The following is a 17,075-nucleotide window of genomic DNA, read 5'->3' as shown; positions in this document are numbered from 1 at the left end:
ACAGGTGCCTACCTTTATTAGGCTAATATCCTAAATAGCCTTTCTGCCCTTGCAGAAGGGACCTTCTTTCCAATTATTCTGCTAAATAAAAAGGAGTTGTCCTCACTCTCCTCCCCAAGTACTGATGGAAGCTATTCCTCCCCTGTTGGCATCATTACTTTAAACACACCATCAGTTATGCATGTTAAACAATGAAGGAAGTTCTTAGGTAAATTGAGTCTCAAAAGGAACAAAACACAAACTTACATGTGGGTACTGGATTTTGTTTAACTTTCTGCAAGTACAGAAATAAAATAAATCATAAAATTACAGAAATAAAAAAGTCATAAAACAATCTAATATATGTAATGGGGACCAATCATCAAGATTTCTTAATACAAAACACTGACAAGTTGGAGAAGAGAGGAAATCACTTGCTTAGGCTGCAAAGGACATTTCTCACTGAAGACAGTACTGCAGGTGCAAGCATTTTACTTCACATCCTACTTAGCTGGCAAAAAGAACCAGGATAGAGAATGCTTATTCGTCACAGACAGGAACACTTGTTATTGCATTCTTCAAAGCACTCATTTGTTTTCTTCTTGTTAGCTTGCAATTTAACCAGATTAAGCTATTCTTTAAAAAGGCAAGGAGTTGTTCTGCACAGTATGAGTCAATCAAGTCATACTCTTCAAGCACTATCTCAACTTATTAACCAAAATAGGTCTAATCAGCCAAACACAAGAAGGTGGGAAAAGATTTTCACATGTAAGATTAGAAAATATATGATTTAGCCTGATATCAGCTTGTTATTAGAAGGCCATGCAATAAATCAAGAATTTAGAGAAGACATAAGAACTACCTTTGTACTTGCTTAAACCTGAAAGACTCATAAAAAAATTCAATTGCAGCTAATATTTATGAGTCCAGAGGCCTCAGGACACAGTCCACTGGAAACAATTTGAAGCTACAGTGAAATTAATTCCATGTTTTTGTTTGGGTATAGGGAAGGTAAGCAATTGTGCCAGTAACTCCCTACTTGAAAAGACAATCAAAATTAGACAAAGCAAGACCAGGATGAAATTCACAGAATACAGCAAACATGAGAAATCTTGGGCATTTTGACAGTGCTTGCATTAGATATACTCAGTACTCCTCTCTCCTCCTCTCCTCCTGCCCACCTGTAAATTAAAGCCAGATGCTCATGCACTGACAATTTCAGTACTTAACAGAGACGTAAATGCTGAACTCTGCAATGAATTCTACTCTACTTACCTCCAGTCTTTGTGTTTGCTTCTACACAGAGAAAGAATTTAAGTGTTCCTGTAATGTACTACAAAATTACCTGCTCAGTCAGCCTTATATAGCTGGTCAAATATGAGCTTTCACTTCCACCTCAGCAACTAGCACCATCGCCTCGTTATTCTCACTAGGGTAACACAAGCTTCATAGAATATTGATATTTTCAGCTTTGCATGGAAAGTTACAGCTCAGTAATAAACGTAACTGAGAGAGCTTGCCCGAGGACAGAATGCTTCACAAGATGCAAGTGAACTCTTGTTTTAATTTTTTATCTGTTGGCATGGGGAACCAGCATTAAGAGTTTTAAAAGAAATGGAAAACATTCCGGGAAATAATCGCGACTACCATAAGAGAATTGTCTCTTGTGGGACAAACAAGTGAGTGGGGAACAAATGTACTGCTTAACCCTCCTGGCTTCCCAACTCCTGCAATACCTGGAAAAGAAAACTAGTAGTTCCAGGAAAGGGTGTTGATATAACAACAAAAACATATGCAGTATAATAACTTGCCTCTAGAAAAGAACCATTGGAAAAATCATCTGGTTTAGTTGAATTATAGCATCCCACAAAAGACAGTAGTCTGGCAAAATGCAGCTTAACATCTACCTAGTTGGCATAACTTCCTTTTCCAGTCTACACTATAGACAGTCACTCCTTCAATTAACCTAAAGAGGAATGTTCAAATAATTCTGTATCTTCCAGTTGTATTTTACTGCCCTTGAAAGCAATATAGGTTTTGTCATCAATTTGATTCACAGAAGATAAGGTCTCATACAGATAGCACATGGGCTATGATAAATCCCAGCAGTGCTTTAAGCATAGAAGTAATGATGGAACAGTCAACTGTCAAACTGGATGCTGCCTCTAGAGTCGTTTACTGGCATCATTTCAGTCATTAGTCAAGATGACATAAGACCATTAATTCATATTTCCCATGGATTCGGACACACGGAAAATCAGGAGACCTCATAGATTTTGTCATGCCTTCAATACATAAACATTTTTCAAACATTTCTTGCAAAGCTGATTTGACAGGCCTGCAAACAATTCTGACCAACTGTAAATTGTATTATTGCTTTAGTTTCAAGAACAAAATACCTGAACGAAGAGCAAAGTTAAAAAATGTGGTATTTTAAAGGCTATATTTAAGATGTTCTAGGCAGCCATCACAATTTATTCTGTCTCTCCCACTCCCACTCCCTGACATACGCAGTGCTATTGAAACCATGAATAGCAAATGCAGAAGAAATACATGCTTTTCATTATATCACAGGCATCCAACCAAACATTTTAGACTTCTCAACAACAGAAGCACATCAATAAAAAACAAAACAAGAAAGAGCTGGATGCTTGAAATCCTTTTCACTGATGTATTGCTGTCATTCTACAAAGCATTGGTGAAACTCATCTGGCATCATTTGCAGTCTTCTAGCCATCCACCTTAAAGAAATGGGAACAGAAGCATACAGGGACTAGAGGAATGAGGGGAGTCTTAAGGGCTAGCCAAAGCAATTTGGACTGCTAAAAAATAAGGGCTGAGAAGGGACAGCAGTGCTGTATTTTGTACTAAATCAAAAACAGAAACTAAATCAGGAATAGAAGACAACAAATCAAAAGCCATTTAAATGAAAAAAACAGCGTTGGTATAAGAACAAACTGAGCACAAACAAAATTTAACTGTAGATCAAAACAAATTCTCAACCTAAGGAATAGTTTTCAATCAACCCATTAAGCATGGCAGCATAGATAAAACTCCCCATCTACATCAAGCTCCAGCTTAACAGTGATCGGTTAAGTTTGATTAAAATATTTCTATGATATGGTGTTATGGTAAGATTTCAGATCTGAAATCCTCATTACAATTCTAATGCATTAGGTAGAGTATTGTTCTACAGCAATTTCTTCTTAGTAAGAAAGATAAAGAGTACTTCAGACAGAGGTTATGAAAAAGAGTAAACAATTTCAGTGTTTTCTGTAGCACCATTCAAAAGCATGCCAGAATTCTCTAGCACTGTTCATTGGCATGGGGCAGAGCAGGCAGATAAAAGCTGCAGACTAAAACAAGTTACTTGGAAAGAAACAACCGCAGTGATGAACAGAATAACAAAACTAGCAGCACTAACGTAATTTATATTTTTTGAGGAAGACATCTAATAGTGTAAGAAAAAAAAAACAACACCCTTAAAATATGGTCCAAATATCATCAAGCGGGTGTCATTTCCTGAAGTGGGTATACTAGTGGTCCTACAAGATGGAAACAACACCCTCCTGCTTTTGCAAAGCCTCATCTTACAACTACATTTTAGATGTACATGTTAAATTTACTGATTTTGTAGATATAATTTGCACTCATTACTTGTACAAAGCGCTGCTTTGCTGAAGGTTTACAGTTGGCTGTTTGGTCTACTGCTATCAGACATAACACAAGAGCTGTTCTCTTCAGATTAAGCACATTTTGCATGAAAATACTCCAGCTGATAAAGGAAACAGAACTGTAATCAAGAGCTGCAGTGGAAATACTACACAACTCAGAGGAGAAAAAGAAGTGGGAAGAAGCGTAGGTCTTCATCCTTTTGTTTTATAAAAAAGCAAAGCAATAGTTTCATTTACCATTGCAACTTTCATTTATAAGTCACTACTTTACAACATATTATTTAAAGAAAATAGACGCCTTGAGAAATTTTCAGTCAAAAGACATAAGCATTTTCTAAGAAATCTTCATTTTGTGAACATGTGTTTGCGGTAACCTGTCATACTTGGCCTACCGTTGATTTGGATAACGGTTATATATTTCACAGTCTGCAACAACTTCTGCGTTCTGTTGCCCTATGCTCATGGAAACTCCCAACTATATTCCCAAACTACCTCTACTGAAAGGAATGCCAAGTCTCAGGCTTTAGTTTTCACTCAGTAAACTCATAATGAGGCCACAAAAGGAAGTTCAGCCCAAACAAGACTGCACTGAAATGCAAGCCCCTCCTTCATTAGGGGAGTGAGGCCAAACAAGCATTGCTTATGTGACTTTACAGAAAAGCTGTGAGTAGTCAGGTCTTTGGAATTATTTGTTGCTCTTCCTGTGCCTTAAGTGTGTAACAGTAAAGTCTCTCATATGTACACTAGCAATTTTCATTTGTAAGTTAAATCATGCGATCAAGTCTCTAAGAAAGCACAGAAGAACTTAAAGCCACTGCTTGGTTAGAAACCAGGCAGTTGTAAGCTGCAACAAGGTGATGTTTGATTATTATTTATTGATTTATTTTGGGGGGGGGGGGGAGGGAAAATTGAACAGTTACAGGTGAACAATTTAAGTTCTCCCTCAACACCAAACACTCTCAATCACAGCACTGTAGGAACTCAGATTGTTGTAACTTAAGTAGTCCAAATGATTTCATTTGCCAGCCCAGTGGAACTGGTAGAAAAGACAGCCTTCATATGCAGAAGTCATACGCAGGTCTTTCCGCTCTGATGTTGCTGTCCTGCTGTAACCCTTCTTTTTGCCATAACAACTAGGCAGCAGTACTCTTGATTAGTTACCTCCCTGCACAGTTGTGAAAAGATGGCAACTTTGGGCAAAGTACTGTAATGAGGGAGAGAATTAATTCCCCTGCAATAAACACGCTATTTTCGTAACATTTTGTATTTTAGGATAAAATACAGAGCTAAGTCCTATCGATACACAGACACTTAGCCTGTAAAAAAAAAAAAAAAAAAGAAAAGAAAAAAAGATTTTAATAAATGGAGCTCTACTTCCATTCCACAGTACTAATAGGTCTTACTGTTTCCTCTGGAAAAAAAGTTCTAATTTGTAGGGATATTAACCTCTTGGAGGCATGTCAATATTTTTACAGCACACACTGTGTAAGACCTGCTTGTGTATGATGTACAGCATGGACAGTTAATTTTCCTATAAGTCATAATTCATAGGACAAACAATGTGAGGGATATTAATGGAAAGAGATCAAGAAGGTTATTTCCTTTCGTGGCATTCTGCAGAGTTAAATAATAAGTGAAACTCATAATTCAGCAAAGTTAAGAGGAACGACTACAGAACTGAATGCTGAAGCTTACCTATTTGTGATACTTGCAGTTCCTATACTTGTATTAACTAAGCGCTGCTTAACTTTTGTTTTTCCCCTTTTTCACTGATATGCAATGGATTTAAACACCAACAGTTTGAAAAGGTAATTGGCTTCTTTGACGGATCATGACTACAAAGTTTGACATTACATATGGATTTTTCCAACACTTAAATTCAGAGTTAAATTCCAGTTTAATTAACTAGTTAATAAACTATTTTGATGTAAAGCATATTCATTACTTTACCAGCAATCCCTTGATTTTGCAATTATTACAATTATAGAACTGTTTCCTCTTCACTTTCTCAAGTTCCACATGGACATGTTTTGAAGACAAATTAACTAAAGGTTACTGCTGCATGAGAACTGCAGCTGTTCTGCAGATGCTAAGCGCCACAACTTTTCCTCAGCCTCAGATGATTATTCTCATTCAGAATTAAAACATATCAGAGGATTTCATAGCTTTCATTAGTACAGCTTAACTTTGAGAATTTTCCAACCAATTCCTTGTCAAAAAAAAAAAAAAAGGTATTTAAACTCTTACATTGCATCAGCTGAATTAAGAAGCTGGAAAGCACTAACAGTAGATTAGACTTCCTGCCTATCTGAATACATACATGGTAACTAATGTAGCCAACTCCCCTTTACAAGGGCTTTGGAGAATGCTGCAGTCCCCATTTTACAGATAAGAAAATGGAAACAGAAGAGTCAAGTTTAATCAAGCCCTCACACCAGTTGGTGACCTGTGTAAAACAGGGTTAGAACTGGTCTCAAGTAAATGTGGTGGTGAATTGCCAACAGGGTTGTCACCAATTGCATACACAGATGCTAACACACACAGCCTTTTCAGAATAATGCATTTTTGTTTAGCTGAAATTGATTTATGTAGATTTAAATTAAACCAAAACAATAATCCTGAAGTCAGTTAAAAAAAGTTTACTGAGTTTAATTTACCATATGGGGAGAGGCTGGATCATATCTTGGTAATGTTGCTTCCCCCTCAGTACAAACAATCATCAACCTAATCAATCTTTGCTGAATTCCACCCATCTATAAAATGGTACAAGCTGAAATATTTAAATAGGAAAGCTTTGATACTATGCAAGAAAAGTAAAAGGGGAAGTAAAATTTAGAGTGAGGCTTCATCTCCATCATGTTTTCATTAGGACATGAAAACTGACAGGTGATCCAAGCTGGACAACTTTGCTTACAGAAGTCTAAAGAAAACTTTCAACTAATTGAAGGAACTACAGCACAAAATAATATTGCGTTAAGAAGCTGATTATGTTCCTACCATTGATACCCACGCATAAAACCATGCATCTGATTAAAAATCTCACAGATTCTAAAGTGTTCTTCATAGCTAGGAATAAAATATTACAGGCTTTTGGATTTCATCCCCAAATTTTAATGCAAATTACAGGTCTTGCTTCTCTGAAGAAGAAACTAAAAGGTGCTGCTGGAATGGTGGAAGCATCATGCATCTCCTATTTAACAGCCTGTCTTAAAGAAAAAGAAGCTAAAAAAAAGTCAATAAAACAGTTGCTACTGGTCTGACACTTAAGTGAGCTCATACACAATGGAATAAAAATCTTATTTCTCTCAACAGCATCAACTCAATGAAACAAAACTAAAAGTGATCATGACTTGGGTGGAGCAGAGCTCTAAGTACAATTACATTATTAATCAAGCAGACTTCTGAACTATGTAACACTGTAAGCTATTAAATCCTTGGGGCAGAGCCTTTACTAACTCACCCTCTTAAGCCAAACAAACAAACAAGTTTCCAGGGTATTTTTAGCCAACCAGTCAACCAAAAACTTCAGATAACCTCACCACACTGCTCTCTCTGTATTTTCCATCAGACTGAAGGAGGAGGAGGCAAGGCAATGCAGGCTTCCAACAACAACTTGGACAGGATGTTTTGTAAGAATAGCAAGGTGATGGGTTTATATTAAGAGAAGTAGCAAGGGGAAGAAAACTGCCAAGAAACACTGTTTGTTTTGAAACTTCTCTTATGATCTGTTTAGCTTTATCCATGGCTAAACTTGAAACAGTATTATGTTACGTACTACAAATCCCCTCAAAAATCATCCCTGAGCTAACCTAGCATTTAGCAGAAGAAGCTACTCTGGACAAATATTTTCAAATATAAATAGAGAGATGTGCCAACACGGTTATGGCAGGATATGAAGAAGTGTGATCAGTAATTTAGTTAACTGTGCAGAGGAACAGCCTTAACTAGACATACTCAGATCTGTAATAGCATCACTTCCCTCCTATATCTTGTTCCATGTGGTAAGAGCTTGAATTTGAACAGTAATAACATTAATTTGCTGCTAAGAGTTGCCTATGCATTATAATATTTCTTAAACACTGTATGTATGCTGACATAACTAAACCCAATACTGCATGAACAGTATAACATTAAAAAGGACACACACTAGAACAATCTTCTGCTATTTTGTTATGTTCAGCCTTACATTACCACATACACAGAAGAGGTCTTCTTCCCATAAAAGCTTCCAATCTGTAACTGGAACCATAAACAAAAACAACAAAAAAGAGCAGATATAGAACTGAAAATATTATTAAAAAAAGATCACTGAAGTTCTATCACATTTAGTCCCTGAGCAAAAAATGTTGGTTCAAAAACAAACAAAAAACACTACATATATCCTGTAGAAAGTGTTTTGAATAAACAAACAAGAAAGGTTATTCAACTGAAAAAACTTTAAGCAAACTTGTTTCACAGCTTGAGTTTAGCTTTCAAGTTTGCCCTAGAACTGTTTTTGCTGTAATAACAGTGACCTGCTCATTGAGTAATTAGTCTTCAGAATGAGCTTCAGCAGGGCAAATCTTTTCTATTGCTGATTTTACAGTTTTTCCACTCAGTCACTTGAATATCAAACTACCTTTGTTTAGATTTTGCAATGACATCCTCATACGAGTTCATTAACTGTGATAAGGATGTTTGCCACGTCTGATGTCATTATGATGTTGTTCTGCATCTTACTACTGATATGAAAAAGGAAGAACGGAAATGCTTTAACAATTACAGAAATGGGAATTTTTCCACTGAAAACACAGAGAAAATTATTCCATATGATTCAAGAGAATCAAGGGGGTAAGGGAGTCAACAAAGCCCAACTTCAAATATTCTAGCTACACAAGGTACCAGTGACTTTGGAATGCATAAGGACACCTACTTCAGTAACTGTATTTTACATTATAGCAAGCTTGACTCATCAGTCACTCAGCTTCAGTGGAATTACTGCATAGAACAACCCATTTTATTTGGCATAATTTCAACCCTTCCTCACACCCACCACTCCCCCCATTATAAAAACTACCAAACTGCACACTTCCAGATTCAAAAACTTCCCGTATATTTGCAGGTCACTCCTAAGCATTTAACATGAAACACACTGTCATTGAAGGCAAAAAAATAAGACACAGCATTGACACATCGGAGGTAATTAACAGTCTGTGCCCTGCCACTTCTTAACTGCCCCACTCCTGGGGTGGCAGGAAAGCCAAAACTCCCTGCTATCATCTTGCTACTGTATTACAGGAAGAAGGCTCAGCTGGCAGAAGCACTATCGTTGCTGCCTTCTGTTCATTACACTACTTTCTTTCCTATCTTTGATTTCCTGCAGCTGTCATCTCTAACTGTTTAGCAGGCATCTATTACCTTTTCCTTAGAAGCTGGAGACAGAGGAAGCTCTTGCACTTTGCTGAGTAGAGAAACCAACAGCATAAAAGCTGCCCGGCATCCAAAATACTCAGAAAGTCATCAAAACTACAGAAAATCTTCAGTTACCTCAAATAAGTGAGACAGTTTTCACAAGAAAGATACACAGAATTCAGCTGTAAGAATCTATTCAACAACTAGTGAGAAACTATTCTCAGTAGGAAAGAAAACCACAGCTGAGGGGACATCTGTCCAAACTATCAACTGTCCATACTGTAGTAGAGCCGAAGAAGCATTCTTAAAATCCATCCAAATAAAGCCACAGCACTCTTGAAGTGTGAATTATCTCTTTATTTTACTCCTTAAATGTAACATATCTATGTTCATTTCACCACTCAAGCTGATAGCTTTAAGACCTTGCAAAGACTATGTACCAACTTCTTAATAAAAAAAACTGTGATCATACTAGAGCTACAGCCAGCTAAGATACTAGTGCTGCCACAGCAAGTTACATGGCAACACAATAAAATTTACTACTGCCATGCTGCTGTGATTAGGAGTAATTTCAAAATTTTTCCTTATCCTTCTCTTGCACTCCACCTCAAAATTCCGGGGGGAAAAAGTTGGAAACACAGAGTATTATTCTAAAAGGGCAAACTGACAGTAACCACTCAACAAAGCTTTCAGACTGCACTGATATCAATGGGAGAGTGATTTTCTAAACATGAACTCCAATGCCCTTCAAAAACCCTTGTGCCAACAAGGCAAACTTTGATTACAGAATTGCCCTCTATGATTCTGTAGTCACGTACACACCACTTACACAGGCCTGAAGGTTGAAATTCTAACTTACCTGGCAAGTTATCGTAGTCCAACTATTTAACTTGATTTTAGCATATTTGCATTACGGTCTGTAAAGGTACTTATCAAAAACTGTAACAGCTGCATCTGTAGTAGAATGTTGCAGCCAGACTGCTACAGAAGAAACTAAATTTGATTATATCCCATTTCCTTATGCAGCTGCTTGGCTCCAAATACCTCCTCTGTTCCTTGGGTGCCTGGAGGAGACTCATCAGCCTCACTTCTCTCAAAAGGCCAGAGAAAACATACTTAGAGCTGCTGTTTCTCTGGTAGGAGACCACACAAGATTCTTGAGTGACTTTCCTTCAAAGACTTTCCTACTCCCTTTGAGTAGTTTGGGAGAAGAAAAGAGGAGCAGCAATATGAGTACTAGAAGTTATGCACAGAAGTCATCACTGAATCTGACATTCTAGCCAAGCCACCAAAACAAATAAACCAACCAATCAAACAACCCTAAAACAACAACAAAACCAAACCAGATGACTATGCTTTCCACCTCAGGACTTTGACAGCCCTTTGCAATATTATTTTCAAGTTCTGTTAGCTACATCACTTGATAGCCAGCATCATCTGACAACCTCAAGCCCTACTCTAGAATCCAAACTAACGTTAAGGAATTGACATCCTTGATGCTAAGAAGGATCAGAATTCAGACACTCACGATAGGTTCAGCTGAGACTTTTCATACATGCTGCAACCTGGAAGTGTCACACAGGTTTTGTTTCTGAGCAGCTGGAACTTGCTTACACAACATTTGCAAGATGCTGGCACGCACAGGAAGTCAATTTACTATTTGTCAGTTTGCTCAATCAGTCTGCTTCTACCATTTGGCTAAGGCAGAAATGTAGTCCCACACACGGGCAACAGCAACAACCAATCCCATAATAGGAGTTAGAAACAAGTCAATCATGAGAAGCACTGAAGATGCACACAGTAGAAAAGGAACGTAACTTCAGTCTCAGCAGAGGCTATAATATACTATAATACTTATTACTAGTTTCTTAATCCCTTTTCAGCACTCATGTTTCTTCCTCTTAAGAAAACAGGTGTATGAAGTTGAAGCCTAACACATTTCAGAAGCTACTTCACACCCAATAGTTCCTTTGATCCACAGGAATTCACATAACACTAGAACAAAAGGTAATTTCCTTACTGATTTGACTGTAAATAGAGCTGCTAGGGTAAGCCATGCCTAGGAGGGATCTGTCCTGCCTACAATTAAAATGTCGGTAAGTATATAATTATTACTGTAATATCTAAGGCTTCTAATACAGAGATGTGATAAAGTAAGAAGGATGGAAACAGAACACAAACTGCAAGTCTGAGATTCCATGCTAAAGAGTTCTGTGTTTTGGAAAAAATATACCATAATACTACATTCATCTGTTGAGAAACCCAAATCAGAAGACAAAACACAAAGGACAACAGTTATGACTTCAAATTTTTGCCATCTCTCCAACAAAAAGAGCTAGTAAAGATGAGGAGTACATACTGCATGCTATATTTCAGGATTTTAATCTGACTTTAAGTATAACTATCCTGGGGATATTTGTAGCAACATACACAACATCACGATGCTAGCATAGTGGCATTTTAATTTAGATGAAGAGTACACTAAAGTCCAACTCTCCCAGTTGTTCCCTATTAATGTGTCTTGTTTCACAAGCAGACTCAGCTTATGAACTGAACTCATTTGGGACTAAGCTAAACCTGAAGATCTCTTCAATGAAGAAATCTAACACAGGAGCTTCTTGCTCGTGGGCATTAAATCCACAGGATCACATGAGAGTCAGCACAAAGTAAAAATTCCTGCAAATACAGTGATCACCACATCCTTAACACCAGCAATTTTGTTCTCTAGGTCTATTCCTATTGGCCTGCACTACCTACTAATGTAGACATAGTTTTAGAGCACTTTGTTCCCAGTTTTAACAGGAGAATATGATGAGAACAAAAAGATTATCCCAGTGGATTGAAAAATATATAGATATTATCATGTTTCATCAGCCCCAATAAGACTGTAATGCCAGTTTACTACTAGACAAATATACGAATGGAACTTATGACAAACTTTGTCTCAAAAAAAAAAAAAAGTATTTTTCTTTAAAGCCATTGTTAAGGGAACCTGAAAAAGAAAAAATTCATTTTCAGTCTGGGAAACAGTATCACAATACTATTCTGCTTTCAAGATAGCTATCATGAGATCTGGACACAGAACACAGTTAAGATAAAAATAAGATATGAATGTCCACATTTCTGGATATAACTTCCCTGCTAATCAAACTATTGACTGCCACTTGCAATCCAGTTTGCTTCTGTTTGCAAGTTAACACGTTAACATCTATTCACAGTACCAGTATGAAATGTGATTGCTTTAAAGGTCAATGCTATCCAAAACAATTCATTGTGTTTAATTAATATTAATAAGAAAAACAACAATTTGTTTTAAAATGGAAATCTACACAACGTCGTAATTAAACTCTATTTTCTCTGGCTACAGAATGTGTCTTGCAATTACAATATATACAGTAAGCAGCAAAGCAGGGGTTTCGTGATCTTTTAAGACACAGGCTGTTGATAATCTGCAGGTCTACTTGCATACACCATTATCTCTGGAGCAGAGCTTGCCTGAAAACACACCTAATAGCAGAAAGTAACATGTCAGGCAGTAGAAACATTCTGTCCCCAAAATAACAAGACAATATACTGCAAGTGCTCAAGGATTAAGTCCATAGCAGAAGAATTAGAACTTCTGATCGATGACTATTGCTCCATCAGCTGAGAGTTGCTGCGTATGCAGTATCAGCTTTGTTTAACTATGTTCCAAGAAAGTTTAAACAATGTAATGGTTAAACAGGGAAAAGGGGGGGGGGAGGGACAGACAAAAATGCGACAAGAAAGTATGTTTGGTTACATATGACTTTGCATGAAGGTGCACACAGACAAAAGCTATGGTATAAAGCAGCACTGCCTGTCCTCAGTTTTCCTCTTCTAACGCTGCCATAGCAGTATCTGTCACTCATAGGCTGAGATGCCACAGAGGCACTGTGGACAGCGGTCCTACATTTTAATCTCCATTCGTCCCCACTGAAAGAGAGTAATTAACTAAAGTTACACATTTGAAAACATCTAGCAATACCTATTTCTCAGGCATAAGCCTTATGTGAGCTGTCAAATTATTAGGTGGGAGGTATTAGGTATTGCTGTTAATATCTTCGCTGTTAATCATTTGCTTTGAACTTGTCTGGTTGTTGCTCATTTTTACGTTCTTCAGATCACGCAAAAGGACAGACTGTCTGGCATTTAAGCTATGGAATTCAGTGTCCAATTAAGTCTCCTCTACCTTCAGTATGTTAGGTAGAAGGAATCAGGAAGTAAACAGACTACCAAACAAGCCTCAGTGGTCTAGAACCTTCCATACTGCATTCATTCACCTCCTCAAGAGCATTGGAAAGTAAAGATTATTGGGACAAAAAAATAGTCTATACTAACTTTATGTTGGTGAGCAACTGACTCTACTAACAAGGAAAAGGTACAGTCTCTTAATTGTATGTTGAACTTATGAAAAGCACTTAAAACTTAACGCAAGGTTTTAGAAAATTCCAATTCCGAAGTGCACCTGTCAGTATTTGCAAATGGAGAAGACATCCTGGCTTGGGGGGAAAAAAAAAAAAAAAAGTCAGAGGAGAAACTACTATTAAGCCACTTGAGGTTATTTCCTTTAGAATAATCCTCCTGTGTGCCAAGTATATCCTAGCTGAAGCTCTCCTTAAGAATCTTCTAAATATTTGTTCACAGCATTGGGCTCTAAGTCTAAACATTCAAGTTTCTAAAGCTCTTTGTCAGGCCAGTTTACAGTCCTGCATGCTTTTCAAATAAAGACCTCAATTATTTGCTCTTCTAAGTTTGCCTGCTTTTCCTGAAGTTAGCTAGTTTCTCTTCTCATTTTATTACTTTGTTTTGAAAGTAACCATTTTCACTTATTTTTACATTATTCCCTTTCTTTTCACTAGCCTTGAGGTTTATCAGTGGGAAGCATTTAATTCCTTGATGACTACGGTGGGCCAGTGAAACAGATTTCTTAGTAAACAAGATGTAGTTCAGTGTTGCAAACCTTTGCTCATATAAATAGTGGTATGAGGGTCAACAGAGCTCCTCCTTGCATGAATAGCTTCTTTATCATTAAGCTGATGTTTCACAATCGGGATGGAGCAATAAAGAGTAAAAGTAAGGAACTAGAGAAGAGGGAAACAATCGCATTACTCTTCATTTCCTTCTGTGTGTCCAAAACTCATTTGTACAGCAGGGTAAAAGAAGGTGTCATCACTGTGGATCTCACAGCCTTCTCTCTCTTATTCCTCCTAAAGAGTCCCAGGACTCTGAGCCATAGCAGCAGTGCAAGGCAAAGCCATAGAGTTCTATACAGCAGCCTACACACAGTCCAGAGTCAAACACTTAAAATATAAGGGTCTAAGTAGCATTACTCTAATAAGAGTTTAGGAAATACTTTCATGGCACCTACAATACTTGACAGCAAATGGATTCTTCACATAAGACTGCTAGGTGCTGTTTTTAAGCTTATTCTTAGGTATTTAGGATTAGGGAAGAAAGACCTTCTAGCTATCCTAAAACACTCATCTTACAAGATTTGTGAAAGTGTTTGTTGTGTATTTCAATAAAGTTTATTGCAGTGTATTTCTACAGTAATCAGGTGTTGTGAAATCTTCTATTACAGAATACAAGCCCTAGAGAGTACTTGACATAATACAGCCCCCTCAAGAATCACTCAAATTGTAGGTACAAACATACCAGTCTCTATATGATTGAGAATCTGTGCTGTTTTTTAAAAACAGTTAAGATCACCCTACACATTTAACTTTGCATCCATTCCATACAGAACTTCCATTGTACTTACAGCTAACATTAGGCTGAGGTGAACACACAAGCTAACCTGAGTGGGGAACAAGGGCAGCAGAGAGATCTGTCTCTGAATAAGTCAGTCCTTGACACCTTTCAGCTTGCTTCTGCAAACAAAATTGGTATTGTTAGTTCAACTTAAAATATTTCTTGGCATCTTTGCACTTTACCATCCATTTAACTTTTTATATCTGGTAATATTTGCTGAAAAACCTTATCCTGTGTGTTTTAAATGCAGATATCAAAGAGAATATCAGAGAAGTAACTAGAAGAGCTCTGTGTGGCTCTGAAGAGTCACATGAGCATCAGTGGGGACCACAAGCAGAGTGAGAGAAAACGCTCTAAGATGAACTGAAGGTCGTGAAACTGAAAACAAAAGCTGGGAAATAAGTCAAGTCATGCAAAATCCTAAGAACTTGTTCAGGGAGTCCATGGAAGTGACTTAGAGGAGCAAAAGAAAAGTGTGGATAAAGAAAAAAATGCATGTTTTAAAGTCAGCAATGCTGAATAGTAAGATACTACATTTGGAGGCTTTGTATGAGTGCAAGATGACCAGAATTTGGCAAAAGAAAACAGAGATTTGTAATGTTTTAAAGAATCATCAAAACCCAACAGAAAAAGCGTGGATAGCTGTCAACAAATGACCATTACAAATATTATTTGCAGTATACTTTACAACTTATTCAAGATGAAACCATTATTACTTTCTATGACTTCTCATTTATTTTCCCCTTCTTAGTTTCAGCTGGACTAAATTTTACCCTGTCACCCTCCTCTGGAGGAAATGCTACTTCTCTCCTTCCATCAAAAGTACAAATGCAGAATAAAGCAAATAGTGAAGTTTCCAGTCACCAGTAAGAGTACAAGAGCAAACAAAAATTCGTACTTTAGCTAAACTGGGCTTAAGATGACAGCAGAATATCTACAAGGGATCATCAGACCAGCAAGATCGGACATGGAAAGTAAGGTATAATTGGAAGTACTACAGACGCAAAACAGGAATACAAGAACATCACCAGGAGCCAACACACTGAAGAGGGAAGTCCCTCCTCCACTTTGTGGTGTGCAGAGGTACTCAAACCAATTGCTTTGATCTGCCGATAGTTTGCCTTATACTTCTTTTCTTCTCATCAACTCTGTGCCCATCCACGCTCTACAGCACGCCATCTCATATGGTCCATCCCAATGAACTGCCCTAGAATTTTTTTTCCTAGTCATTTCTTGCTTTAGAAAAAACCTTTCTGCTGCTTCAGGATTAACTGTATTTAAGGGTCACAGAAAAACACCAGCTAAATAATTCCCTCATACCAGCGTGAATTTTATCCTAAACTGAGCCCAAGTCTAGATTCTGACTTGTATCAGCAGCAAGTTAAACATGGTAGTCTTCAGGCACACCCCAATCCAGATGAGGTTTTTCTCCTGGGAATGAATAACCTAGAGTAAGATTTCAGATAGATTCTAGTGCAGCAAAACATGTGTGTCTTGCATTTTGCAGCATCCCTCCACAATTTCAAGCCCCCATTCACTGCTTCACTGTATACTACTAAACTGTATTTAACAGAAAACACTTAGACAGAAACATAAGGACACTACCAACAGAAAGCTCTATCTGAAGCAGACACAAAGCAGTCACCAGTTGAAGGAAGAAATGTTAAATCACAAACTTGTAGCATCAAGAACCATATCTCTTCAAAGAACTGATTATGCCAACAGAATGAATGAGTCTTTTTCCTAGTATTTTAGTAGACTTCTAGTAAACTTTAAGAATAAAATTAAGGGGAAAAAAAGTCCAAAGCACAATGACCATAAGATCTAGTCAATAAAAACATTACTGAAATAAAGTCCTGAGAGACTCTTTTTCACCACTAGATCCCCATCCCCAAGCAGGGCAGCCTGCTTCCCATGGCTTATCACTGCTTGCCACCATGTTTCAATTGACACCACATCCATCAAAAGGCAATAAGTTTATACTACTCCGGCACTTACTACACGATATCGATTAACAATTAGTTTTGAAGAGGCATTCTGCCAGATAGGAAATGAGACAATTATCAGCTCTTTATGGCTGTGAAAAAAGTTGCCTAAAGTGGAATCTCTGGGCAAGGACTGCGAGCATCCCTGCGTGCAAGGCATTCATTTCTGACCTGCCTGCACCTCTCCTTCAGGCTCGCAGCCTGACTGACCTCTCGGACCTCCGCTCAGACCCCCACACGTTTTCCTCACAACGAGAGCATTCACTACGAAAAA

At 37.6% G+C, this 17,075-nt stretch overlaps 1 protein-coding gene across 4 annotated transcripts in view; it reads right to left on the bottom strand.

Annotated features, from left to right (window-relative positions):
* The window catches only part of KCNK5 (potassium two pore domain channel subfamily K member 5), a 33,452-nt gene that overhangs the window by 15,553 nt on the left and 824 nt on the right, over window positions 1-17,075 (bottom strand). Inside the window, exons 1-2 of one of the 4 annotated variants that reach the window (XM_046939076.1) lie at window positions 15,533-17,069; window positions 14,827-14,935 (exon numbers count right to left, since the gene is read on the bottom strand). The exons of 2 other annotated variants lie outside the window; for them this stretch is intronic. In XM_046939076.1, the coding sequence (XP_046795032.1) occupies window positions 14,827-14,835 (9 nt within the window). In that variant the 5' untranslated portion in view covers window positions 14,836-14,935; window positions 15,533-17,069. Of the gene's footprint in view, window positions 1-14,826; window positions 14,936-15,532; window positions 17,070-17,075 lie in introns of those variants that run through there. One more of the 4 variants, XM_015283798.3, reaches the window with a different exon arrangement.

Source organism: Gallus gallus, chromosome 3 (genome assembly GCF_016699485.2).
Source record: "Gallus gallus isolate bGalGal1 chromosome 3, bGalGal1.mat.broiler.GRCg7b, whole genome shotgun sequence".
Taxonomy (NCBI): domain Eukaryota; kingdom Metazoa; phylum Chordata; class Aves; order Galliformes; family Phasianidae; genus Gallus; species Gallus gallus.
The sequence above is the reverse complement of the archived record's forward strand: the minus strand, read 5'-3'. Positions and strand labels throughout refer to the sequence as shown.